This window comes from Podarcis cretensis (genome assembly GCF_951804945.1).
Source record: "Podarcis cretensis genome assembly, chromosome: 8".
NCBI classification, from domain to species: domain Eukaryota; kingdom Metazoa; phylum Chordata; class Lepidosauria; order Squamata; family Lacertidae; genus Podarcis; species Podarcis cretensis.
Window position 1 is genome coordinate 4,307,209 of NC_137177.1, and position 27,279 is coordinate 4,334,487.

The window sequence follows — 27,279 nt, forward strand, 5'->3', positions numbered from 1 at the left end:
GGCCATCGAGTCCAACCCCCTGCCAAGCAGGAAACACCATCAGAGCACTCCTGACATATGGTTGTCAAGCCTCTGCTTAAAGACCTCCAAAGAAGGAGACTCCACCACACTCCTTGGCAGCAAATTCCACTGTCAAACAGCTCTTACTGTCAGGAAGTTCTTCCTAATGTTTAGGTGGAATCTTCTTTCTTGTAGTTTGGAACCATTGCTCTGTGTCCGCTTCTCTGGGGCAGCAGAAAACAACCTTTCTCCCTCCTCTATGTGACATCATTTTATATATTTGAACATGGCTATCATATCACCCCTTAACCTCCTCTTCTCCAGGCTAAACATGCCCAGCTCCCTTAGCCGTTCTTCATAAGGCATCGTTTCCAGGCCTTTGACCATTTTGGTTGCCCTCCTCTGGACACGTTCCAGTTTCTCAGTGTCCTTCTTGAACTGTGGTGCCCAGAACTGGACACAGTACTCCAGGTGAGGTCTGACCAGAGCAGAATACAGTGGCACTATTAATGTACTTCCTTTGATCTAGATGCTATACTCCTATTGATGCAGCCCAGAATTGCATTGGCTTTTTTAGCTGCCACGTCACACTGTTGGCTCATGTCAAGTTTGTGGTCAACCAAGACTCCTAGATCCTTTTCACATGTACTGCTCTCAAGCCAGGTGTCACCCATCTTGTATTTGTGCCTCTCATTTTTTTTGCCCAAGTGCAATACTTTACATTTCTCCCTATTAAAATTCATCTTGTTTGTTTTGGCCCAGTTCTCTAATCTGTCAAGGTCGTTTTGAAGTGTGATCCTGTCCTCTGGGGTGTTAGCCACCCCTCCCAGTTTGGTGTCATCTGCAAATTTGATCATGATGCCCTTGAGTCCATCATCCAGTCATTGATAAAGATGTTGAATAAGACCGGGCCCAAGACAGAACCCTGTGGCACCCCACTAGTCACTCTTCTCCAGGATGAAGAGGAACCATTGATGAGCACCCTTTGGGTTCGGTCAGCACCCCACTAGTCACTCTTCTCCAGGATGAAGAGGAACCATTGATGAGCACCCTTTGGGTTCAGTCAGTCAGCCAGTTACAAATCCACTGCGTGGTAGCATAGTCAAGACTGCATTTTACCAGCTTCTTTACAAGAATATCATGGGGCACCTTGTCAAATGCCTTGCTGAAATCAAGGTAGGCTACATCCACTGCGTTCCCTTCATCTACCAGGCTTGTAATTCTGTCAAAAAACGAGATGAGGTTAGTCTGACATGACTTATTTTTCAGAAATCCATGCTGACTATTGGTGATCACAGTATTCCTTTCTAGGTGCTCACAGACTGTTTGCTTAATGATCTGCTCCAGAATCTTCCCTGGTATTGATGTCAGACTGACTGGGCGGTAATTATTTGGGTCCTCTCTTTTCCCCACTGGATGCACTTCTCTAGAGTCGCCTCTGCGCACTGAACCCAGAGGCACTGCTATTGCTGGGATCTGACTCAGCTTCCCCTATGCAGCAAAGGTCTGGCCAATGAACAGCCCAAATACATGAAACTATGTAGACTTTCTCCCCAAAATAATGTCACTGAATGAACTTTTATTCACTCAGATCATTGCCCTGGGGCAATCGGGGGCGGGGGGAATTAACCTCTCTAGTCATGAGGAGTGTCCTCTGTTGCCTTCCTTGCTGATACCAATGTGGAGAGGACACCAAAGTGTGCTGGCAAAACTCATAATAGATAAGTTATGTAAACTGACCTTTCTCCCTGTTATTCTTAATGCAGGCTCATTCGTGGAAAATAGTTAATCTTTAAATGAGTTCAGGCCCCTTGGATTTATAGGCAGCGCTTGGGATGCCCATCCACTTCTTTGCAGAACCAAAGTACCAGGAGCAGCAAAGTCAACGACGGCCGCCAGCTCCCAAATGGGCCTCTTTGGAGTGTTGCCCTTCTTGCTTGTCTCCTGCATCACTTTCTTGCTTATCCTAATCCGGAGGAGAGATGCCACAAAGGGCAAGCTGCCCCCAGGCCCCACCCCATTGCCTTTGCTGGGCAATTTGCTCCAGTTGGATGTTCGGAACATCATAACATCTTTTCAGAAGGTGAGTGTGGGTCTCTGCTGCCAGCAGGGCTGGGGGCTGCTATGTGAAGGAGGTGTCCCAGTGCCATTTGGAGTGGAAGAGGAGGAGCTACCCCTAGGCAGGATTTGTTACTGCAGAAAAAGAGGAAACTGCCTTATACAGATTCAGGCTATTGATCCATCTAGTCATGTTTTCTTCTGCTCTGCACTGTCTGGCAGTAGCTCTCCAGGGTTTTAGATGGCAGAGACTGGACCTGGGTCCTTCTGCATGCAAATCACGTGGTCTTCCACCGAATCACACCCTTTCATGCTGTCGCTTTCCATCCAAGTATCAGGTGTGTTCTTTGTCTCTTGGCAGTTCCAGGAGCAGTATGGCTCAGTCTTCACTGTCTACATGGGCTCCCGGCCAATTGTGGTGCTGTGCGGTTATGGAACCATAAAGGAAGCACTCATAGATAATGCAGAAGCATTTGGAGGGAGAGGACCGATGATGGGTGTGGATGAAAGCATCAGGGATTATGGTAAGTGGCAGCTTGAAAATAGAGTGTTTGTAGCAGAAATGAAAGCAACTGAAAGCTGAGATGGGATAAATTTATCTTGCAATATAAGAGGAAGGGCAGCGGCGTAGCGTGGGTTGTCAGCACCCGGGGCAAGGCAAGTAATTTGCACCCCCTAACCCGGGGCAAGGCAAGTAATTTGCGCCCCTAACCCCTAACCTGCCGCCACTGCCAGCTTCTTCTTGCTGCTGCCTGGGCTGGGGTATTTACGGTAAGGTAGCCACGGCGGCGGCAGCGGGTCCGTGTCAGGTGATCTGAGGCGAGTTGCCACTGGCGCTGCCGCCCAAACGACGCCGCTTGCCCGGAGGAGGAGGAGGGCAGAGAGGCGAGGAAAATGCAACATGGCCCAGCAGCTGCAGCAGCAGCAGCGGCGTCGGGGCTGTGAGGAGGGGCTGCCTGGTGCGCCCTCCGCGGCCCTGACGCGCGGGGACCGTGGCGAGCGCTGAGAGCCGCTGCCTGCCGGACGCCTTCAGCCCGGACACGCGCACAGCTCGTCGGTTCCGCGAAACATGGGGCTCTGCTACAGCCTGCGCCCGAGGCTCTTCGGCGACTCCGGAGGCGGCGAGCGCGCCCCCCCGATGTTGCGCCCGGTGCGGCCGGCCACCCCTGCACCCCCCACGCTACGCCACTGAGGAAGGGCCATAGCTCAGTGTCAAGAGTACCTGCTCTGAATGCCGAATGTCCCAGCTACAGTCTCTGGCATTTACTTGAAACAATGGAGAGCAGGCGCCAGTCAGTATACTGAGCTGGATGGACCACATGCCTGACTCGATAGAAGGCAGCTTTCTATGATCCCTGTCTTTTTCTTCTTATTTTTGAACATTATCCATGTAAACCCAATAATAAAATAGGACTTCATGAGTTAAACATATAAAAAGTAAATCAAACCAAGCCCAGCCTGGGATTCTACATTCGCAAGAAGCAACAATAAAGCAATTTATCTGGATATTTGCGATGAGATAACATACAAGTGGAGAGTACCATCATAATAAATGAGAAAACAAGAGGTGTGGTGCATTTGATTTACAAGATATACCAAAACATGAACCTATAACTGAAGCCACCAGAGGGAGAAGCAGCACTGTGATTCTATAATTTAATATAGCTCAGGACTACTTTTAGCCTGGAAATGGCATTCCACTATAGGAAACTTTTCAGTGATGTGCATGACTGTGGTAAGTGGTGCTGGAGCCAAGGTGTGGGGGGGAAGAAGAGGAAAAGGTTTGCATGGCCTTCCCTTCCTTCCTTCCTTCCTTCCTTCCTTCCTTCCTTCCTTCCTTCCTTCCCCCCTTTCGCCTTCTTTCTGCCACACACACCTCATCCTTCCAACTGTTCTAGTCTCAGTATTATCTGAGCTAGATGGACTAAGTGGTCTGACTCTGCATTCCTGCATGGCAGGGGGTTGGTCTCAGTGGCATAGCGTGGGTTGTCAGCACCCGGGGCAAGGCAAGTAATTTGCACCCCCTAACCCATGGATTTGCGCCCCCTAACCCGTGGATTTGCGCCCCCTAACCCTAACCCCCAGATGTTGTGCCCGGTGCGGCCTGCCCCCCCTGCACCCCCCACGCTACGCCACTGGTTGGTCTAGAAGTTCATGGTGATCTCTTCCAACTCTATCATTCCAAGGCATTTTTCCTATCTTCCTTTTCTAGGGATGGGGGAGAAATTTGACTCACTTTCGATTTTCTCACTTTCCAGTGTTCTCACTTTCCCCCATTTCACTCCTAGGAATGGCAAAGTCAACCAATTTGGCTTTTCTAGACTTCTCATTTTTCCACTTCTCCACATTTTCACACCACTTTTCTTTAAAAACAGCAACAAACCTCTCCAAAATTCTCCAGTGTTTTAGTTCGGATTTCTCCTAGTAAGCACATTTTTGTGTGCCGTTGTGACTAATGTACACATTTTATCTTTGCAAGCAATTTCCCCCAGTACAATGCATTTTGATGTTATTTTCACTGTTTCACGAATATATTTTAATGCCTGCTTTCCACTGTTTTTATAAATATTGGCTGGAGAACTGCACTGCAAAATTTGGACAAGTGCAAATTTTGAAGTGTGGCTGTGTTTCCGTTCTCCTATTGTTTTGCAAAGTATAAATGAGTGTGAATTAAATGTGAACTGAATCTAATTTTATGCCTGTCCCTATTTAATGTAGGTAAGCTGCTTCTTCTCTCTCCCTTCATTCCTCCCTGCCCTCATTCTCACCTTCTCTCTCTCCATCTTCCATTTCTTTCTTGTTACCACTGGCAGTGGCGTAGCGTGGGGGGTGCAGGGGGGGCCGGCCACACCGGCCGCAACATCTGGGGGGGGGGCGCGCTTGCCGCCTCCGGAGTCGCCGAAGATCCTCGGGCGCAGGCTGTAGCAGAGCCCTATGTCTCGCGGAACCGACGAGCTGTGCGCGCGTCCGGGCTGAAGGCGTCCGGCAGGCAGCGGCTCTCAGTGCTCGCCATGGTCCCCGCGCGTCAGGGCCACGGAGGGCGCACCAGGCAGCCCCTCCTCACAGCCCCGACGCCGCCGCTGCTGCTGCAGCTGCTGGGCCATGTTGCATTTTCCTCGCCTCTCTGCCCTCCTCCTCCTCCGGGCAAGCGGCGTCGTTTGGGCGGCAGCGCCAGCGGCAACTCGCCTCAGATCACCTGACACGGACCCGCCGCCGCCGCCGCTGTGGCTACCTTACCGTAAATACACCAGCCCAGGCAGCAGCAAGAAGAAGCTGGCAGCGACGGCAGGTTAGGGGTTAGGGGCGCAAATTACTTGCCTTGCCCCGGGTTAGGGGGCGCAAATTACTTGCCTTGCCCCGGGTGCTGACAACCCACGCTACGCCGCTGACCACTGGAAAGTCGAACTCTTGTTGGGATGGTTGGGAGGTCCCAAGAAGGAGAGCCATAGGCCTGGTCCAGAGGCCTGCTGCCCTGGAGCTGATTCAAGGCGGTGAATTTATACCACAAGCCTGCTTCCCCGCACCTCATGCCAACTGTCCCTCCATCTTTCTGTGCGGTGACTTCCATGCCAGGGCTTCCTCTATAACTGCTGCAATGCAGGGAGTTGGACTAGAGGACCCCTGGGGTCCCTTCCATGTCTACAATACTGTGATTCTATCCCTCTTCATCTCAGAGAAACCAGAAAAACATTGCTTTTTCCACTGTTCTCCGTGTGGCCCTTCCATCTTCTTTTGGACCTGACTTGTAGTGAAGAAAATTGTTATGTACTGAAGTTCTCACCCTGGGCCAGCAGGGGGATACTGTATATAGTTTTCACTCAGGTCTGTAGATAGTTTTCACTCAGGTCCACGTCAGTTATTTTAGGCGGGAACTCTGGGCTGTCGTTGCTACAATGTTGACAGCCGGCTGCCTATAAAAGCAGGCCGGCTGAGCTGTTTGCAGTCAGTTCTATTCCAGCTTACAAAATAAAGAGCTGCTTTGGAGAAATCGCTGTGTCGTCTGCTATGTCAACCCACAACTTAATAAAAATGTCCCCCCGGGACATATGGCTGCCCCTGTGAGAACAGGATTGTTAAACTAGAGGGAGGTTCTGTGTGTGCCATTGTTTTCTGTGTAGCGCCTCCATCTTTTCTCCCCCAGTCTTCTGCCTTTTTTTGTGGCGTTTTTCTCCATTTCCAGGCGTGGTTTCCACCAACGGGGAACGGTGGAGGCAGCTGCGTCGCTTCTCCCTCACAACCCTGAGGAACTTTGGGATGGGGAAGAGATCCATCGAGGAGCGGATCCAGGAGGAGGCCCAGTTCCTGGTGGAAGCCCTGAGGAAAACGGAAGGTGAACGTTTCCCCTCGGAAGGGGCGCCGTGTGCTTTTTGACACTGTGGCAGCAGTAGGCGAGGAAAACGATGTTGTAACTGAGGAACGGCCGCTCTTCCTGCCAAAACACCCGCCGTGCTTTCCTCACAGTCATTCAGTCCCCTGTCAAATAAGTGGGTCCGGCTTTCCTCCTTTGCACCTGCCGCTTTGCCCACAGAGTTTGTCATCTGGTTTCAGGAGATGGCGTTAGTCCCCTAGGAAGATTGTGGCATATACAGTGGTACCTCGGGTTACATACGCTTCAGGTTACATACGCTTCAGGTTACAGACTCCGCTAACCCAGAAATAATACCTCGGGTTAAGAACTTTCCTTCAGGATGAGAACAGAAAACGCACAGTGGCAGTGGGAGGCCCCATTAGCTAAAGTGGTGCTTCAGGTTAAGAACTTTGCTTCACGATAAGAACAGAAATCGTGCTCCGGCGGCGCAGCAGCAGCAGCAGCAGGAGGCCCCATTAGCTAAAGTGGTGCTTCAGGTTAAGAACAGTTTCAGGTTAAGAACAGACCTCTGGAACGAATTAAGTTCTTAACCCGAGGTACTACTGTAAAGGATCTCCTTGTGTTCCAGCCCAGATGTGCAAAAAAGGCTTTAATCACCACAGAGGGGTCCATTGTGGTGCCAGATTCTGTGGTTTTCTGAGCACCCGGCGCCTTCCCTCAGAAACTCAGCCAGATGAGTGGGGTATAAATAATACATTATCATCATTATTATAAACCATGGGTAGGCAAGCTAAGGCCTGGGGGCTGGATCCGGCCCAATCGCCTTCTCAATCTGGCCCACAGACAGTCCGGGAATCCGCGTGTTTTTACATGAGTAGGATGTGCCCTTTTATTTAAAATGCATCTCTGGGTTATTTGTGGGGCATAGGAATTCGTTCATGAAATATACTCAGAGTCGCAAAGTGATTTCATGCTCTTTATTCAGCTCATAGTGGTGAGGAGGAATGAATGCAAGTCCCCTCAAAGTATCTGCTTTATATACATTATTTACACAATGGGCTGCACATGATTGGCTAATTCTGGAATTCTACTGTAAGCCAATCAGGTTGTGGATTCACTTCTATCTGGAGCATGATTGGGTGGTTCCTGCCAACCAATCATACTGCTGCATTGTTCTAGGACCAATCAGACTGCTGCATTCTGAATCCTATTGTTCTAGGACCAATCAGACTGCTGCAATTTGGATCCTATTGTTCTAGGACCAATCAGACTGCTGCAGTTTGGATCCTATTCAACTCAGTACATAACAGTTCATTTCCCCCCATAAAATACAGTCCGGCCCCCCACAAGGTATGAGGGACGGTGGACCGGCCCCCTGCTGAAAAAATTTGCTGACCCCTGTATAAACCTTGGGCTTGTCTGCCTCCGTTCCCTCTTCCCTCAGAGACTTGAGGGGTGAGACATCTGGTGAGGAACCAAACGAGTCCTGGGATTGTTTCTGTGGAGAAATTGTAGCACCCTGCTTGTGGTTAACACTTAGCTGGAATGAAATATTCAACGCAGCAATAGAGAAATTAAAATAGTAATTTATTTGTCAGACAAATAAATATGAGGCACAGTGGTATATGGTTACCAAGCTCTGGCCTGGCCTCTTGCCATTCTGGCCAGCACTTATATTTCCTTAATCCAGCCCCCTTGCTCCTCCTGTGGCTGCCTCTGTCCAATCAGCCTGGTTGAAATTCCTATTGGCTGTTTGCTAGAACCAATCACAAAAGATACACCCATTTCCTCTCGCCCTTTTATGGGAATCAAAAAGCTATATATTCTTCTATCTATAAATGACAAATAAGTAGTAATATATCTTACATGTGTCTCAACAAGGAATCTTAATTACCAGCTCACCTCTTGCCCTCCTTGCCCTATTGCCTTCCAAAACAGATGGTTAATCTTGAATTTTTATCTTAAGCATATGTCAAGGATTTTGAGTTCACATCAACATTGAGAGATCTCCTTCATTTGAAGGTTTCTAAACAAAAGGCCTGACAACCATATATCAGGAGTGCTCGATGGCGTCTCCTGTCTGGCAGGAGGTTGGGCTGGTGGCTGACTTAATTTCAGGATAGTTACAACTCTTACAACTATATGAAATAAGAATCTAGCATTTCTTAAATCCTTTGCATAATTATATTTAAACTAATATATTTAATACATAAATAACCTTTTAAAAGGAAAAGAAATCTTAAAAGGATCTTAGTTTAAGAAAGAAACAGCTTTAGAAAAGACTTCCCAAAAATGCTCCCTTTCTGCCAGCTAGATGCTTTTTCACTGCTCTTGACCTTTTTAACCTTAGGAAGAAGATATGGCTCATTTTACTATTTATCCACCCTTAATTTGTAGGGTCAGTGTAACCTTGGCTCTCAGCCTGTAATTCCCTTTTTACGACTTTGAGAATTGTTTTCTGCTATAAATCAGGGGGCCCCCTTGTCTAGGAGGAAAAACATTGCCAAGGTTCTTAGGCAGCTGGTCTTCTGCCTGGCATGAAACATTTGAAGATCTTTAAGCTCATTTTTAAAATACAAGCCCTGATTAAACATATAAGCTTTGATAAAAATGCAGGCTTATGATTAGATGCCTCAAAATAAGACCCATTTTTCTTTCTCCTCAGAGCAGACAAGGGATGTGAGCAAACTGAGCAGAGGCAATGGAGCCGTCCTCTAGTGGAGTCATTTTCCCGCCTTTCCCGCTCCCTTGCCATGAAGAGGCTAGATGAACGCCAGGCTCAAAATGGCTGCCTTTATGCCAGGAGCTGCCTCTTCCTTTCTCCCTTTCTCTCTCTCCTCAAGGCCTGGAGGGTCAGGGGAGCCTTTCCAAGGCCAGGGGCCACAGGAGTTGCCTCAGGATTTTGTTTTTTAAGGAGGATTCAAAAGGTTCTCCTGTCCTCCCGCCCTCCGGAGTAAGCCCTTCTGAACAGCTCGACCGTCCAAAATAAATCAATGACTAGACATGCCTCGTTCTAAAATAAATTAATCACTACACATGCCTCATTCTGAAATAAATTAATTACTACACATGCCTCATGAGTCCCTGAGGAATTTGGAAGGTTCCTCAGAGGATGGCTTGGAATTGCATTGCTGGGTGAAACTGCAAGATGGCCTTGTCCCTTTTCCTCGTTTCCTTAGGCTTTTCCCTCAGCTATTGAAAAGGCAAAGCTGCCGCTCTTTTACCACAACTTTCCAAGTCATTGTCTAAAGGATCTCTTGAAATTCACTATATAGAGTTTCATTTTCTGGGGCACAGTTTGCACATGAGGGTGGATATAACCCTCTGTGTTTTCTGCCTACGCCTGGACAGTTTAATATTAAATAAGAGTATATTATTTAAATGTAAAATAATTTTTCTTCTTTCCTTTCTCTGTCCCTCTGGAAAGTTTTTAATAGAATTGAGGAGAATTTCTATATCTTGCCTAATTAAGAGGAAGGACAGCCCCCAAGCTTTCTAGTATTCCACGGCATGGCAAGATCCTGCCCATGTGCAGAGGTTTATTTGGCTTCATCTAGCTGGAGAAGCATCGTTTGCATATTTCTGGATGCTGTTAAAACATTCAGGAGCTATTTTTAGCTAAATGCACCAGTGTCCATTGTTGTTGTTGTTGTTTAGTCGTTTAGTGGTGTCCGCCTCTTCGTGACCCCCTGGACCAGAGCACGCCAGGCACCCCTGTCTTCCACTGCCTCCCGCAGTTTGGTCAAACTCATGCTGGCAGCTTCGAGAACACTGTCCCACCATCTTGTCCTCTGTCGTCCCTTCTCCTTGTGCCCTCCATCTTTCCCAGCATCAGGGTCTTTTCCAGGGAGTCTTCTCTTCTCATGAGGTGGCCAAAGTCTTGGAGCCTCAGCTTCATGATCTGTCCTTCCAGTGAGCACTCAGGGCTGATTTCCTTCAGAATGGAGAGGTTTGATCTTCTTGCAGTCCATGGGACTCTCAAGAGTCTCCTCCAGCACCAGAATTCAAAAGCATCCATTCTTCGGCGATCAGCCTTCTTTATGGTCCAGCTCTCACTTCCTTACATCACTACTGGGAAAACCATAGCTTTAACTATACGGACCTATGTTGGCAAGGTGATGTCTCTGCTTTTTAAGATGCTGTCTAGGTTTGTCGTTGCTTTTCTCCCAAGAAGCAGGCGTCTTTTAATTTCGTGACTGCTGTCACCATCTGCAGTGATCATGGAGCCCAAGAAAGTAAAATCTCTCACTGCCTCAATTTCTTCCCCTTCTGTTTTCCCCGAGGTGATGGGAACAGTGGCCATGATCTTCATTTTTTTTATGTTGAGCTTCAGACCATATTTTGCGCTCTCCTCTTTCACACTCATTAAAGGGTTCTTTAATTCTTCCTCAGTTTCTGCCATCAAGGTTGTGTCATCTGCATATCTGAGGTTGTTGATATTTCTTCCGGCGATCTTAATTCCGGCTTGGGATTCATCCAGCCCAGCCTTTCGCATGATGAATTCTGCATATAAGTTAAATAAGCAGGGAGATAATATACAGCCTTGTCGTACTCCTTTCCCAATTTTGAACCAATCAGTTGTTCCATATCCAGTTCTAACTGTAGCTTCTTGTCCCACATAGAGATTTCTCAGGAGACAGATGAGGTGATCAGACACTCCCATTTCTTTAAGAACTTGCCATAGTTTGCTGTGGTCGACGCAGTCAAAGGCTTTTGCATAGTCAATGAAGCAGAAGTAGATGTCTTTCTGGAACTCTCTAGCTTTCTCCATAATCCAGCGCATGTTTGCAATTTGGTCTCTGGTTCCTCTGCCCCTTCGAAACCCAGCTTGCACTTCTGGGAGTTCTCGGTCCATATACTGCTTAAGCCTGCCTTGTAGAATTTTAAGCATAACCTTGCTAGCGTGAGAAATTAGTGCAATTGTGCGATAGTTGGAGCATTCTTTGGCACTGCCCTTCTTTGGGATTGGGATGTAGACTGATCTTCTCCAATCCTCTGGCCACTGCTGAGTTTTCCAAATTTGCTGGCATATTGAATGTAGCACCTTAACAGCATCATCATTTAAAATTTTAAGTCGTTCAGCTGGAATATCATCACTTCCACTGGCCTTGTTATTTGCAGTGCTTTCTAAGGCCCATTTGACTTCACTCTCCAGGATGTCTGGCTCAAGGTCAGCAACCACACTACCTGGGGTACACGAGACATCCATATCTTTCTGGTATAATTCCTCTGTGTTTACTCCATGGACAAAAGCAACAGGCATATAAAAGTGTCCATTAGGTATATTCTTTCTCTTGAGGAAGGCAGCCCTGCTTAGGGAAATTTTTAATGTTGGATGTTTAATTGTGTTTTTAATATTTTTTTTTGGGAGCTGCCAGAGTGGCTGGAGAAACCCAGCCAGATGGGTGGGGTATAAGTAAATTATTACTATTACTATTACTATTATTACTATTACTCCTTTAAACCACAGGATGCATCCTGGCATCTTAGGTGATGTTGTCCCCATTTTCCACCTCCGCAGGGCACCCATTTGATCCGACCTTCTACCTCAGCCATGCCGTCTCCAATGTTATCTGCTTTGTGGTGTTTGGCCAGCGGTTCGAATATGAAGACAAACAGTTTGTCTTTTTACTTGATGTAATCAACAAATCCTTCCGGCTCGTGACTTCCGCACCATCGCAGGTAATGGAGGCATCTGCTCACCTGGGACAAGAGAATGCATCCATAGCCTCCCGTAACCTGGTTATTTCATGCCCTCCACTTTTTAAAAAATGGCTCATTTTTATTTGGGTGTGGGTTGGGAGGGCATAGTACATGGCCTGGGCATTAAGGGGTCCAGAGCATGGGGTGTAAGACAATGAGGAAGCTTAGACAGTTACGTCTGTTATTTTTCTTCAAAGATGAAGAACTTTTTCCCGGGCCTGATGCGGATCCTGCCTGGGCCTCATCAAGAAGGTCCCAAGTACACGAAGGAGTTAATAAACTTCATCTCTCAGAGGGTCCAGATCCACCGGGAGTCCTTCGATCCAAATTGCCCCCGGGACTTCATTGACTGTTTCCTGGCCAAAATGGAGCAGGTACTTGTTGGGGGGAACCGTGTGTCTCCCAGTTATTGGAAGTTGATCTTCTCACCAGTCTTTGTTCTGACATAAAGGGCTCATCCAGACTTCATTTTGTGCTGCATTTCTAGGCACAGGTCCACACTTGAAAGCACCGTGTCTAAATGCTCCCCCCTTTTTCTTTTGGGTCCCATGATTTCTCCATTACAATCTACTCTTTGCCAATGAATCAGAGCAAACAACAATCCATGGAAAAACCCAAACTGCCATTTGTTCTGGTCCAGCATCAGGGGCGGAGCAAGGGGGGTGCGGTGGGTGTGGACCGCCCTGGGTGTCACCACTGAGGGGGGTGACAAAATGCTGGGCGGCACTCACCATGGGGCTTGCAGCGCGCCCAAGCCACGCATTTCTCCTGGGAGAGACACGGTGGCTTGGGCGCCTGCAGGCTCTGCGCTGCCCAAACGGTCCGTCCGCTGCCTCCCCCACAGCTGTAGGGCGGCTGAGTGGGAGGAGGCGGGCAGACTCCAGAGGCCCCGCGGTGTGCCCCCCCCCTGGGCACACTGCCCCAAGCGCCTGAGTGGCTTCCTCCACCAATGTCCAGCATTGAAAAGTGGGTTTTCCCGGGGAAAGTGCAGCGGCGTAGCGTGGGTTGTCAGCACCCGGGGCAAGGCAAGTAATTTGCGCCCCCTAACCCAGGGCAAGGCAAGTAATTTGCACCCCCTAACCCATGGATTTGCGCCCCCTAACCCTAACCCCCAGATGTTGCGCCCGGTGCGGCCGGACCCCCCTGCACCCCCCACGCTACGCCACTGGGAAAGTGGCAGGGCTAACAAACAATCAAAAAGTGGTTGGCCCTGGAGCTTTAAAGCACAGACCTCTGCCTAGAAGGCACGGGGCAAAAGGTACCGTATTTTTCGCTCTATAACACGCACCCGACCATAACATGCACATAGTTTTTAGAGGAGGAAAACAAGAAAAAAAATATTCTAAACGAAACAGTGGATGTATGATTTTTGTGGTTCATGCTGTGGCCACAGACATGTGATCTGACGGTGAGTTTGGGGTAGCCCAATGCAAAAATCCTGAGGATCCATGTGGATCCATGCTTTGTAACCACGTTTTTGCACCACTGCGGCCCCAGGCAACAGTGGGTGCGTGATTTTTTTTGGTGCAAGCTGTAGCCATGGACATGCTATGTGATCTGATGGTGAATTTGGGGTGACCCAGTGCAAAAATCCTGAGGATCCATGTGGATCCATGCTTTGTAAACAGGCTCTCTGTCCCTCTCTTCTCCCCACTCAGTGGCTCTTCTCCCGCTTTGCTGTTTCAAAGTGAGCAAAGCGAGCCACGGAGGAGGGAAGGAAGGGAAACCATGGATCCTCTGCTCACGACTGCAGCAGATCTCCCCGCCATCCGTAGGCATTCGCTCCATAACATGCACAGACATTTCCCCTTACTTTCTTGGAGGAAAAAAGTGAATGTTATGGAGCAAAAAATACGGTAAGTTTGGAAGACCCCCAAGTGTGGCTTTCTTCATGCAAGGGCCATGGGATGAGAAAGAGCCCAGAAAGTGAGATGTCTGTGGGACTTACACTGTGCTTTCTCCACTGAAGAATGATGTACACACAAACAGGAAGCATACAAGTATGATGTCCAAAAAAGAACATCTCTTTCCCTAAAAGATGGGTTCTGAATTTACACAATTTGCCCAATATGGTTTGGCCAAAAATGCCTTTGTCAACGGCTTATCCAAAAAGATAATAATATAATATTTATTAAACTACAGTGGTACCTCGGGTTAAGAACTTAATTTGTTCTGGAGGTCCATTCTTAACCTGAAACTGTTCTTAACCTGAGCTTAACTTTAGCTAATGGGGACTCCCGCTGCTGCTGCGCGATTTCTGTTCTCATCCTGAAGCAAAGTTCTTAACCCGAAGGACTATTTCTGGGTTAGCGGAGTCTGTAACCTGAAGCCTCTGTAACCTGAGGGACCCCTGACCATTAGGTCCAGTCGTGGCTGACTCTGGGGTTGCAGTGCTCATCTCGCTTTATTGGCCGAGGGAGCTGGTGTACAGCTTCCGGGTCATGTGGCCAGCATGACTAAGCTGCTTCTGGCAAACCAGAGCAGCACATGGAAACGCCGTTGACCTTCCTGCCAGAGCACTTTGACGTGCTTTCGAACTGCTAGGTTGGCAGGAGCAGGGACTGAGTAATGGGAGCTCACCCCGTTACAGGGATTCGAACCGCCGACCTTCTGATCGACAAGTCCTAGGCTCTGTGGTTTAACCCACAGTGCCACCTGCGTCCCACAATCTCAAAAGTATCAGCTGTCAAAATTAATTGACAGGGCAAAATCTCGTAGGAGGACCACCTCAACCGGTACACTTAAATATTTTCTGTCAAGTACAGATGTCTTCATTTTCATTAACTCCTATCCAGTCAATCTCATTCAGGGAATGTATAAACCAAAATATTTTTATATAATAGAGGTTGATAATATACAGCATAATTGTTCTTTCATAATTGATCTAAATATACGGAAAGGAAATCCTGCTGGCCATACACCAGCCTTCCATAAAATCTTTGTGCAGGCATGCTGATTGGCTCCTGGTTGTATAACTTGCTCTCTTCTTTCCTCCTCTTCTTCCTCCCTGTGTCAGGAGAAAGGGAACCCAACTTCGGAATTCCATAATGAGAACTTGGCTGTTACGGTTCTTAACCTGTTCTTTGCAGGGACAGAGACAGTCAGCACCACCCTCAGATATGGGCTTCTCATCCTCCTCCGATACCCAGAGATAGAAGGTGAGAAAACAAGACCAAATCTTCCTCGCTCAGTCTTGTTGCCCATCTTTTGGGCTGGCTTATGGGTTCCTTCCTTGCCAAATAAACCAGGACTCCCTTTTAGCTCTAGCCTATGAAAGTTCCACCGGGACAAAACCTGAACTTTAGCCTGCCCAGGTCCTTTCTTTGATCACCCTGTGGGCAGAACATCTATGGCAAGCACTCCTACTATTCTAGGGTTCACACTGGAACAGTGGTGGTTTGATGTGAAATTGCTGCTGGGAATAATCTGGAGTAGTTTTAGACCATTCGTAGCAGTTTCTTGAGATGATGGGGCAGGTTGTTGGCTTTTGCATGACTGGAAGGTAGCCAACTGTCCAGTGCTAAGAGAGTCACACCTGTTGCTCCATCCACTTTTGGCTTTGGTTCTACCCACCATTGTCATGTGGTCCCTGAAAGGTTCTACACAAAAGACTACGGTCCCTGGTTTCAAAAAGATCTTCCTTACCCCCAGTCTAGCCCCTTCTTATCTGTTTTGACTGGCAGCCAAGCTCTCAGATGGAGACTGGTTCTTTCCATCAGCTTCTACATTAATCCTTTAATTGGAGATGCCAGAAAAATAACCTTCTGTATGCAAACCTTGAGCTCCATTTTGATTTTACTTTCTATACTGCTCTGATATAAAATATATCAGAATTGGAGAATAGCCTCTACCAAAGTCATCAGGGAACTTTGAAGAAGCACAAACTCTGGATGAAAGGGAGATACGTTTGGCAAATCCTCACCATGATCAACTTGCCCCCAGAAACCTATGTCCCTAATGTGGAAGGATGTGTGGATCCTGAATTGGCCTCCACAGTCACTTATGGACACACTGTTAAGACCATATTTATGGAAGACAATCTTAATCAGCCAAGAGTGATTGCCAAGGAAAGAAAGGCTATCAAAAATATTTTCTCCTCCTATAAATGCATATATCTAACCACCTCCCACCGCCTGGGTACCACAGTATATAGTTTTAACCCTTCTCTCTTCTTTACAGCTAAGGTCCAAGAGGAGATTGACCGGGTCATTGGGAGGAACCGCAGCCCCTCCTTAGAGGACCGGAGTCAGATGCCCTTCACGGATGCTGTCATTAATGAGATCCAGCGCTTTATAGACGTCTCCCCAGTGTCACCTCCTCATTTGGTGACCTGTGACACACATTTCCGGGGCTTCAGCATTCCCAAGGTGCGGTGAGCCATGTGACCAACAGAAGCATTAGTGTCAGGTCCAAAATACTACCTGCAGGTGTACAGATGTAGCTGTGCACATGTGTGTTCGCACCCCCCTGTGAAAGAGTAGGAACCTGCAGTGGCCTAGATGGTTGTGCTTCCACTTTCCATCGTTAACAGGAAGCAGAAGGAGATGTGCGTCTGTGTAGTGCAGCAAACTTGAGGAGTAATCAGTGAGGCAGGATACCTGTGGTAGAAATGTTGGGATACTGCCAGGGAGACAGAGGCAATCAGGCAGGCCTCCATCGTCGTCTCCGGACGATCACCGGTCTCCCGTGGAAACAGCATCAGTCAATTAGCGACATGAGCCTCAGACACATTCCTCATGCATGCCCTTTTCAGCAGTCTCCGCAACGGAAGATCCAGACAGAAGAGCAGATTTACAGCTTTATTCAACGTAGGTCAGAACAAAGGAAAAACATGACTGCTTGCATCCGTGTCGAGGAAACAGCCAGAACAAAAGCTATATACAAAACGGAAGTTCCCAGCGAGAAGAGTGATGGGAGTAAACAGGCATGTGACACACAACAATCATGCCTGACTCTTTTAAGGAGGAACGGAAACTATATCCTAACATCAAATCCCGCCTAAAGACAGAAAAGCAGTCCCTCATCACTGTGGAAGGACTTTAGTATGGCAGCAAACTCAGTCACACACAACATCCTGTTATAATTGTGCTGTCTTACCTTAAATAGGGACGCAGGTGGCGCTGTGGGTTAAAGCCTCAGCGCCTAGGGCTTGCCGATCGAAAGGTCGTCGGTTCGAATCCCTGCGGCGGGGTGCGCTCCCGCTGCTCGGTCCCAGCGCCTGCCAACCTAGCAGTTCGAAAGCACCTCCGGGTGCAAGTAGATAAATAGGGACCGCTTACCAGCGGGAAGGTAAACGGCGTTTCCGTGTGCGGCTCTGGCTCGCCAGAGCAGCGATATCACGCTGGCCACGTGACCCGGAAGTGTCTCTGGACAGCGCTGGCCCCCGGCCTCTTGAGTGAGATGGGCGCACAACCCCAGAGTCTGTCAAGACTGGCCCGTACGGGCAGGGGTACCTTTACCTTTACCTTTACCTTAAATAGCCTGAGCCATCTTCACTCCTGCATTTGAGGAGGTTTGAACTAACTACGTTTCTTCGGTTTCAGTGGGTCTGGCACAGGGCGAAAGGCCAAATGCAGGATAAAGAGGAAACAGAAGGCCCTGAACTGAATCAGTTGCAGTAATAATAGTAATAGTAATAGTAATAGTAATAGTAATAATAATAATAATGATGATTTCTTATTTCTACTCCACCCATATGGCTGGGTTTCCCCAGCCACTCTGGGCGGCTTTCAACAGAACATTAAAAACATTTAAAACCTTCAAAGTCCATGCTGCCTTTGGTAGAGGCTACTCTCCAATTCTGATATATTTTATATATCAGCAACCGTTGCTTTTGCGGTCTCTGTCTTTCCTCTCCAGGGAACCACAGTAGTGCCATTCCTGTCGTCCAGCCTGCATGACCCCCAGCACTTTGAGACACCGAGGAAGTTCAATCCTCATCACTTCCTGGACGAAAGAGGGTCCTTCAAGAAGAATGAGGCGTCCCTCCCATTTTCAACAGGTATTGCACATCAGCTTCATGGTAGGGAGGAACGCATGGGAGGGCTGGCTTGGCTAAACCTTAGAAGCAATGAAGGATGGGAAGGAGGAAAGAAAGAGTGAGAAGGGCAAGGATGTTCAGTTAATTAATAGGAAAATAAGTCTTGGATTGGGACACGGGTGGCGCTGTGGGTTAAACCACAGAGCCTAGGACTTGCCGATCAGAAGGTCAGCGGTTTAAATCCCCGCGACGGGGTGAGCTCCCGTTGCTTGGTCCCTGCTCCTGCCAACCTAGCATTTTGAAAGCATGAAGGTCAAGTAGATAAATAGGTACCACTCCAGCGCGAAGGTAAACGGCGTTTCCATGCGCTGCTCTGGTTCACCAGAAGCGGCTTAGTCATGCTGGCCACATGACCCGGAAGCTGTACGCTGGCTCCCTCAGCCAATAAAGTGAGATGAGCACCGCAACCCCAGAGTCGGTCACGACTGGACCTAATGGTCAGGGGTCCCTTTACCTTACCTTTAAGTCTTGGATGGAGCATTGTGTTAGTGTAGCAGGAATCTTTGCCAATAAAGTAGACACGGGTTCTTCCGAGAAAAGCCTTTATTTGCCGCAGCATGCTTTTCATGGGATCTTTTCCCAAAAGCAAAAAGCCCCAACTCCAACCAGAGCTGGGTATTTATAGTATTGAACAAACAACTTGTCACGTGACATAATAGATGTGCATAATATATGTGCATGTCTAAAGCAAGATTATAAACTGCTACATAAGCAAAAGCTGAAGTCCCAATAATCCCACCTCCACCAGTACATGATGATTTAGAAGCAAGTTTCAAGATTAGACCCAGACTCTACTTCCTCAATCCGTTTCTCAGAGACTGCTGTCTTTTGCAAAGTCTAGGAACACGTCAACCCTGCTGTAAATATCTCTCCACGGGGGGTTCTCAAGCAGACTGTTTCTGCTGTTACAGAAAAATCTAGGTGTGAGGCTGCTCAGTCACCCAGCTCGTCGGGCGGAGCCAGTGGGTCCCTGCAGAATAAAGGAAGGAGTCCAGTCACCAAAGTTGTAGACCAAAGTTTATTGTGTAACAGGTTCAAAGAGGAATTTTGAACCCCGAGTGTAGCACCCTGCTTGTGGTTAACGCTTAGCTGGAATGAAATATTCAACGCAGCAATAGAGAAATTAAAATAATAATTTATTTGTCAGACAAATAAATATGAGGCACAGTGGTATATGGTTACCAAGCTCTGGCCTGGCCTCCTGCCATTCTGGCCAGCACTTATATTTCCTTAATCCAGCCCCCTTGCTCCTCCTGTGGCTGCCTCTGTCCAATCAGCCTGGTTGAAATTCCTATTGGCTGTTTGCTAGAACCAATCACAAAAGATACACCCATTTCCTTCTGCCCTTTTATGGGAAACAAAAAGCTATATATTCTTCTATCTATAAATGACAAATAAGTAGTAATATATCTTACATGTGTCTCAGCAAGGAACCTTAATTACCAGCTCACCTCGCCCTATTGCCCTCCAAAACAAATGGTTTAATCTTAAATTTTTATCTTAAACAGATGTCGAGGATCTTGAATTCACATCATCATTGAAAGATCTCCTTCTCTTGAAGGTCTTTTAAACAAAGGCCTGACAACAAGTGCTCTAATGATGTTTCCTGCTTGGCAAGGGGGGCTGGGCTGGTGGCTGATGGCCCCTGTGATCTCTTCCAACTATATGCATAAGGATTTAACATTTCTTTCTTTCTAAATCCTTTGCATAATTACATTTAAGCCAATATATTTAATACATAACATAGATAGCTTTTTAAAAGGAAAAGAAATCTTAAAAGGATCTCAGTTTAAGAAAGAAACAACTTTAGAAAAAGACTTCCCAAAATACTCTCTTCCTTTCTGCCAGCTAGATGCTTTTCCATTGCTCTTGACCTTTGAACCTTAGGAAAATATGGCTCAAGTTTAATGGGAGGCACATGGTTTTATTTTACTATTTACCCACTCTTAATTATGTTTTTCTCTGCTTTTTTATCTTCTGTAATATGTAGGGTCAGTGTAACCTTGGCTGTCAGCCTGTAATTCCCTTTTTACGACTTTGAGAATTGTTTTCTGCTATAAATCAGGGCCCCCCCTTGTCTAGGAGAATAAACATCTTGCCAAGGTTCTTAGGCAGCTGCTCTTCTGCCTGGCATGAACATTTGAAAATCTTTAAGCTCATTTTAAAATACAGGCCCTGATCAAGCCTTAATAAAAATGCAGGCTATGATTAGATGCCTCACGAGGATGGGGTGACAAGGTCTTTTAAAACTTTTCCACCATATCCCAGAATACAGTTTGTACAGCATCATTGGTACATCACTGACATATCACAAAAGGGGAGGGGTAGACAGGGGTTACACTAGTTCAACCTTGGCAAACATGTCCAGACAAGTCTTTGGTATAAGATTAGCATAAGCAGACATGTCCGGGCAAGACTCAGGTATAAGATTAGCATAGGCAAACACCTCTGAAGTCCCACCACCCAAAGTACAATAGAACTTCCTTTGCATGTCTGGCCCCTTGGCAAGTCTGGGGATGGGATTTGGCTTTCCTTGGCCAACAATCAGCTCAGCAATTGTCACCTCTGGGCACTTTGTGGGGTAGGAGGTATGTATACATGTCCTCACGCTTGAGGAGGTGGCAGGGAAAAGAGTCGTTTTTCCAAGGGCAAAATAGTGTTGAAATGGAGGAAACTGGCAAAGGAGTTGATTTTACAGTGGTGCCTCGCAAGACGAAAAGAATCCGTTCTGTGATTCTCTTTGTCTAGCGGTTTTTTCGTCTTGCGAAGCAAGCCCATTGACGGCTTAGCGGATTAGTGCTATTAGCGGCTTAGCGGCTTTTAGCGGCTTAGCGAATAAGCAGATAAGTGGCTTAGCGGCTTAGAAAAAGGGGGGGGGGGGGAGAAAAAAAAGTCGGAAAAACTCGCAAGACATTTTCGTCTTGCGAAGCAAGCCCATAGGAAATTCGTTTTGCGAAGCACCTCCAAAACAGAAAACCCTTTCGTCTAGCGGGTTTTTCGTCCTGCGTGGCATTCGTCTTGCGGGGCACCACTGTATATGATTGTTAAAGCTAGGTAACTTCCCTGAGCTGTCAAGTTGAAAGGATACATTTATGCATAATATTTGTAACATTTAACAACTTTAAAGATGTGCCCCCCCCTGTAATTTCCATAACACTGCTCACAAAGAACTGCTGGGATAGCCAGGGACTACTGGGGCAGGTAAATCTCACCGTGTTCTGTTACATGGTTAGTATGCATGTTGGGGACCCACATTACATGTAGCCATTTGCACCATGTAGCAACCCATGTCCCATCTGTGAGCTGCATCTCTGTGATTCACCTATTAGCTGTATTCCTGCCCCAATGGGGCAGCCTGCAAAATCATCAGTTTCAAAGGCAACAGATTACCATAACTCCTCTATTAGAAACACACTCAAGGAGTTACATTATCACATTTATTGTGGCCCTCTGGGCCACCACCACATTTGGAGGAATAACGTTTTAAAAATAATATTATTACCATGGTACCTTAGGTTACATACGCTTCAGGTTACATACGCTTCAGGTTACAGACTCCGCTAACCCAGAAATAGTACCTCGGGTTAAGAACTTTGCCCCAGGATGAGAACAGAAATCGTGCTCCGGCGGCCCCATTAGCTAGAGTGGTGCTTCAGGTTAAGAACAGACCTCCAGAACAAATTAAGTACTTAACCTGAGGTACCACTGTATTATAATTACCAGGCCAGTGCAGAGCTTGTCTGTGGCCCGGGACAGGGGTCCTCGGTCAGCTGGGTGTAACAGGGTGTTCCTGGCATGGCAGGGTACGTCTGGCGGGGCCCCCTGGCCAGCCTATCATTCGGAAGCCCAGGGCAAGTGTCCCCAGCTGCCCCTCCCACCCTTTGCACGGGCCTGAATATTATTATTATTAAATTTGTATACTGCCTGAAATATACTCGGAGTTGAGAGTGGATTTCATGCTCTTTATTCAGCTCATAGTGGTGAGGAGGAATGGAAGTTCCCCCAGAATGTCTGCTTTATATACATTATTTACACAATGGGCCCCACGTGATTGGCTAATTCCGGGATTCACCTGTAGGCCCATCAGGTTGCAGATTCACTTCCACCTGGAGCTGGATTGGGTGGCTCCTGTGGACCAATCAGACTGCTGCATTCTGGACCCTATTGTTCTAGGACCAATCAGATCCTTTTGGATCCTATTCAACTCAGGACATAACACTGCCCTTCACCCGAAGATCATAGGGCAGTTCACAACATAAAAAATACAAAATGAAAACACAAAATACATAATAAAATCCTATTTTTTGTTTCTCCAGGGAAAAGGGTCTGCCTTGGCGAAGGTTTGGCCCGTATGGAGCTCTTCCTATTCCTCACAACGGTGTTGCAAAACTTCCACCTAAAATCCCTCCAGGAGAGGGAGGAAATAGACATTTCAGCGGATGTGCGAGGCAGTTCAAAGCTTCCCCGGCCTTATAATCTTTGCATGGTTCCACGGTAAATGGACCCTGCTGCATGAGCGTGAGATATTTGGGGGATGCAGATGCCTCTTCTATCTCTCTGATTGGGAGATCATATTAACACAATGAAGGTTCGTGGCGGAAAAACTGCTTTGAAAATCACTGTGACTAAAGTGTGTTATGTGTAGAACTCAATATAAAAGGAGTCTTCCATGCTTGCGCTTCTTCTGTTCTTGATTTTTCTCATGGTAGAAAAAGAAAAGAGTATTATCCGGGAGAAGAAAGCAACAAATAGGTGAGGTGGCTCACTCAATATTTTATACTGTGGGAGAAATGCAGAATGTCTTAAGAGGAGAATTTAAGATCTTTAAAGAAGATATATGTGAGTATGCAGACACATTGGAGGAAGTGCCTGGGATATGCAGGGTTGTGTATGCGTCAGTTTAGTCTAAACACCTCTCTGTCTCTGAATGGAGGATAACACAGTACAGACAGTGAGAGATTTTACTTTCTTAGGCTCCATGATCACTGCAGATGGTGACAGCAGTCACGAAATTAAAAGACGCCTGCTCCTTGGGAAAAAAGCAATGACAAATCTAGACAGCATCTTAAAAAGCAGAGACATCACCTTGCCAACAAAGGTCCGTATAGTTAAAGCTATGGTTTTCCCAGTAGTGATGTACAGAAATGAGAGCTGGACCATAAAGAAGGCTGATCGCCGAAGAATGGATGCTTTTGAATTCTGGTGCTGGAGGAGACTCTTGAGAGTCCCATGGACTGCAAGAAGATCAAACCTATCCATTCTTAAGGAAACCAGCCCTGAGTGCTCGCTGGAAGGACAGATCCTGAAACTGAGGCACCAAGACTTTGGCCACCTCATGAGAAGAGAAGACTCCCTGGAAAAGACCCTGATGTTGGGAAAGATGGAGGGCACACGGAGAAGCGGACGGCAGAGGACGAGATGGTTGGACAGTGTTCTCGAAGCTACAAACATGAGTTTGACCAAACTGCGGGAGGCAGTGGAAGACAGGAGTGCCTGGCGTGCTCTGGTCCAGGGGGTCACGAAAAGTCGGAAACGACTAAACAACAACTGTTAAGTTGTGGGTGAACATATCAGACGACACAGCAATTCTTCAAACAGCTCTTGTTTATTCACAGGCCAGAACAGAACTGAACTGAAGGGTTCAGCCGGCCTGCTTATATAGAGCTCCAGTACAACACAACTGTAACAACGTTCTGTAACTATCCAATCACTGAACGTCATTTTCAATCCCTTATTTGCATATGTGGACCTCAGTGAAAACTATCTACAGTATCCCCCTGCTGGCCCAGGGTGAGAACTTCTGTACATAACACATACCTTGGCTGTGAGTCCTGGAAGACCTGCTCGCTGCCTTGCAGGATTTCCCCCACCTCCTTGGGAGGGCAAGGCCCTGACTGACTCCAGCTACAAGAGCTGTGGCTGCTGAGGAGACCAGAGGCCATCTTTAGGTCATCAAGCCTGAGTCTGAGCTTCCACAACTGCCACCAGCCATGAACTACCCCATAAAATGCAGTAATCTAACCTAGAAGTTAACAGCAGAAGTTGGCTGAAGCCTTGTTTTTCTGCAGTGGGTGGAGATGGAATTAAAATTGGGGTTTCACCCTGACACAGGGCTCGTCCACACTTCTGTTTTCCCATGTTTTCTAGGCATGGGTCTGAGAGGTTTTTGGTTTGCCTCATGGCTTTCCCTGGGAAAACCCCCTGCTTACTGCTGTATCATAACAAACATCAATCAGGTTTTCTGCATTGCATCCATTGCATTTTTCAACAAAGACTGCTGAAAAAACATAGGAAGGCAACAGGGAAAACCCAGAGGAATTTGCTGGGTTTAGATGTCACCACTCATGAATTACTATTTTCTCAGTCAAACGATCAAGTTAGCAGAATAAACATTGAAGCACATAGTTTGTTGAAAACCCAGCCATTGTAAATTGGGTGGGGTGAGAAGGTACGTAAGGAAAGTCCTCAGAAGCTAACCCTGGACATATCTCCTTTTAATTGCTTCCAGCCCACCATCTACTGCTCCCTTCCTGAATTCCACACACCCCTCCCCTTCATGTCCTTTTTGCTGCTTTCGCTCATTCCACACATTCATTTCACTTATTCATATTTATTTAGGATTCCATACCCAGCAGAACCATTCCTGTTTGGCAGGAGGAACCTACAGTAGCTTTCATCCAACATCATAGCCTGTAAATGAGCCCCAAAGCTCTTGCAGAAGTGGGGCAGGGGAACCTCGGGAGAAATCCATGGCCATCAGACAGTGCACCCATTGCTCCCACTTTCTGTTTGGCCTTTCATCACTTGACTTCCAGGGGGCGCAGGGAGATAGGCGCTTTTTCTCTCGCTTGCCTTTCAGGTGTAGCAGGCTGCCCAGAAGAGGCCAACTGGGAGGGCCTGGGGGAAGGTTTCTGGGGCGGTTCTTCTTCCACAGCAGAAGCAGCAAGAGGAGGAGAATGCCCAGGGACCAGAAGACCCCCAGCCAAGTCCTCATCCCTCCCCCCCTCTCTCTGTGTACCAAAGCCAGGCTCCTTGTTCCTGACTTCTCTGCACCCAGAAGGAGGAAGAGGAAGTGAAAAGCAGGCAAGTGGTTTGCTATAGTCACTGCTGGCGATGATTCCAACACATCCTAAAATACTTTCCAGGCCAGGATCAAGGTTTGTTACAGAATAAAAACAAACCTCTGTGTACAACCACAAATCAGAACTAGGGTGGGGCCTCCGAAACATTTACAATTATTACGAAGCTGTTCGGTTAAATTTTTTTCTAGAAATTGCAGTTGAAAACAAAACAAAAGTGGATCAAATCTGAGGATGAGGCAAACAATGGTGCAGGAAGATTTGGAATTTTCACAAATAATGTAGATTTGAAATCTGCAATAGGTCCCAGGAAATTGGCATTAGGTATATGGAGGAAATGACAGCCTTTATGGTTAAAAAGGATTTCTCTAAGCACACCCTTAGAAAGCATTTATGAGGTAATAGATGATCCCAAATGGTGGAAAATTCTAAACACTAAGGGATATCATATAGTTAAAGATACGCATAGAGGAGAGTCATTAAAGTCATTTCAGGAAGTAATAGAGAACATAGGTAACCAATATTGGTTAAAAATTGGAGGACTATACAACAAAATCTCCAAAGTCCAAGACATAGGAAATATGAGTTTAGAAGAGCCAATAGAGGAACTATACAAACAAATGGAAAAAATGAACCAAGGAATGATAAGTAAAATCTATAAGAGAATGATTACAAATAAGAAACAGGCAACCCAACTTCTTCAAAAGATGTGGAGTAAGGAAATATTATAAAGGACTAAGTAAAAATAGACTGTTAAATAATATTTATTAAAGTTTCCAGAATAAAAAAGGAAAGAAAGAAAAGAGAAAAGGATAGAGTTTACACTTAATTTCATTGACATCTTTCCAGGACTTCCCCCCCTCCCCCTCTTGTATTCCATTTCCATTAGATTAATTCCACAAATTCTTACCCCAAATTTTAAAACCTTGTTATAATTATAATTAGCCCATTTATTCAAAATTAATTTATCTTATTTAACCATTTCTCTTTATATTTTTATACTTCCCTAAGATTGACCCCAATTCCCTTCCACGAATTCCCCTATTTTTCTCACACAACAAGAGAAAATGAAAAAAAAGAAAATAAAAAATATGTAGTTTTACAGCCTTTGGATTCCAAATCTCCCCCCCCCCCTTTCCCGGTTTCGACCCCCAAAATCCATCCATCTGTTTCAGAAAGTCCAATCTCGGAGAAACTCTCAGAAAAGATCATTCTTCTTCCATCCAGACCTCTATATTTAAGAGTATAACTCAAATTCTGTTTCTTGATCCTTTTAAAGTCTGGATGTCCCAAATGTTCCAACTTCGAGTTTAGTCCAGCTCTTATTCCTCAGGTTTCTTTTTCCTGTTCTGCTGCAAAAACCTTCTAATTCAGAAACTTCTGGTTCCTCTACAGAGGCTTTATTTGTTCAGGAACATAAACTTATGTCAAGTCCCTTCCTTTCTTCAATAGATAAATCCATTGTCTCCTTTAGTGTGGAAACCTCTGTAGACAAAATAATGCTTCGTTTTTGCAGCTTTCCCAAGAGATAACAAATCCTGCTCAATTTCATAGTAATTTTCCACTTGTTGCCACTGTTGCAATGTCCCAGAACTCCCTCTAGAGGGAATATAGTAACTTAATTTCTTTCCAGATCAGACCCAGAAGACAAATAACTTGTTGCCTTTGTTTTCAATAGTTTATGTCCAAATTGTAACGAATTTAGCCAGCAAAGCCATCGTAACAAAGTTCTCTTTTATTTTCCTGCTTTGACAGCTACTTTGACAGCTGTCAAAATTTCTGTGTCTCTTCACCAGTCTCTCATAACGGATCGCTCCCGGTTCCCGGGGGGTTACATTTTAGTTCTCACCAATCAATCTTCTCCTCCAGCACAATTACTTGTAATTTCCCTTCGTGAAATTAACTTTTTCCGAATTAATAAGTTCATCTCTCGATCTTAATTGTTAAGTCCTTGCGTTAAAACCTCTACAACGGGGGGGGGGGGGGACTTCCTTTTTGCACCTCCCCCGCTCGCTCCAAATTAATAAATCAGATTTTTTCTTTTAAGTCCGGTAAATTTACTCACGGGTTATTCTTTTAAGTCCAGATTT

At 46.5% G+C, this 27,279-nt stretch overlaps 1 protein-coding gene and 1 long non-coding RNA gene across 2 annotated transcripts; one reads left to right on the forward strand and one right to left on the reverse strand.

Annotated features, from left to right (window-relative positions):
• The first annotated feature begins 1,640 nt into the window (after positions 1-1,640).
• Positions 1,641-22,782, forward strand: LOC307221214 (cytochrome P450 2B1-like). Its single transcript, XM_079985594.1, has 9 exons — positions 1,641-2,083; positions 2,420-2,582; positions 6,239-6,388; positions 11,889-12,049; positions 12,268-12,444; positions 15,087-15,228; positions 16,250-16,437; positions 17,930-18,071; positions 22,427-22,782. The coding sequence occupies exons 1-9, from the start codon at positions 1,907-1,909 to the stop codon at positions 22,606-22,608; spliced, it is 1,482 nt and encodes a 493-aa protein (XP_079841720.1). The 5' UTR covers positions 1,641-1,906; the 3' UTR covers positions 22,609-22,782.
• LOC307221435 lies at positions 9,659-11,880 on the reverse strand. Its single transcript, XR_013841409.1, has 2 exons — positions 11,625-11,880; positions 9,659-9,985 (listed from the first exon to the last, which is right to left on the reverse strand). It is a non-coding gene; the product is annotated as an uncharacterized lncRNA (long non-coding RNA).
• Positions 22,783-27,279: the final 4,497 nt, after the last annotated feature.

What these genes read in the sequence shown, in the direction of transcription:
- LOC307221214 (XM_079985594.1), top strand. Translation starts at nt 1,907, where the DNA reads ATGGGCCTCTTTGGAGTGTTGCCCTTCTTGCTTGTCTCCTGCATCACT. An exon ending in TCATAACATCTTTTCAGAAG is followed by an intron (nt 2,084 to 2,419) that starts GTGAGTGTGGGT and finishes GTCTCTTGGCAG; the next exon opens with TTCCAGGAGCAGTATGGCTC. An exon ending in TCCTGGCCAAAATGGAGCAG is followed by an intron (nt 12,445 to 15,086) that starts GTACTTGTTGGG and finishes TCCCTGTGTCAG; the next exon opens with GAGAAAGGGAACCCAACTTC.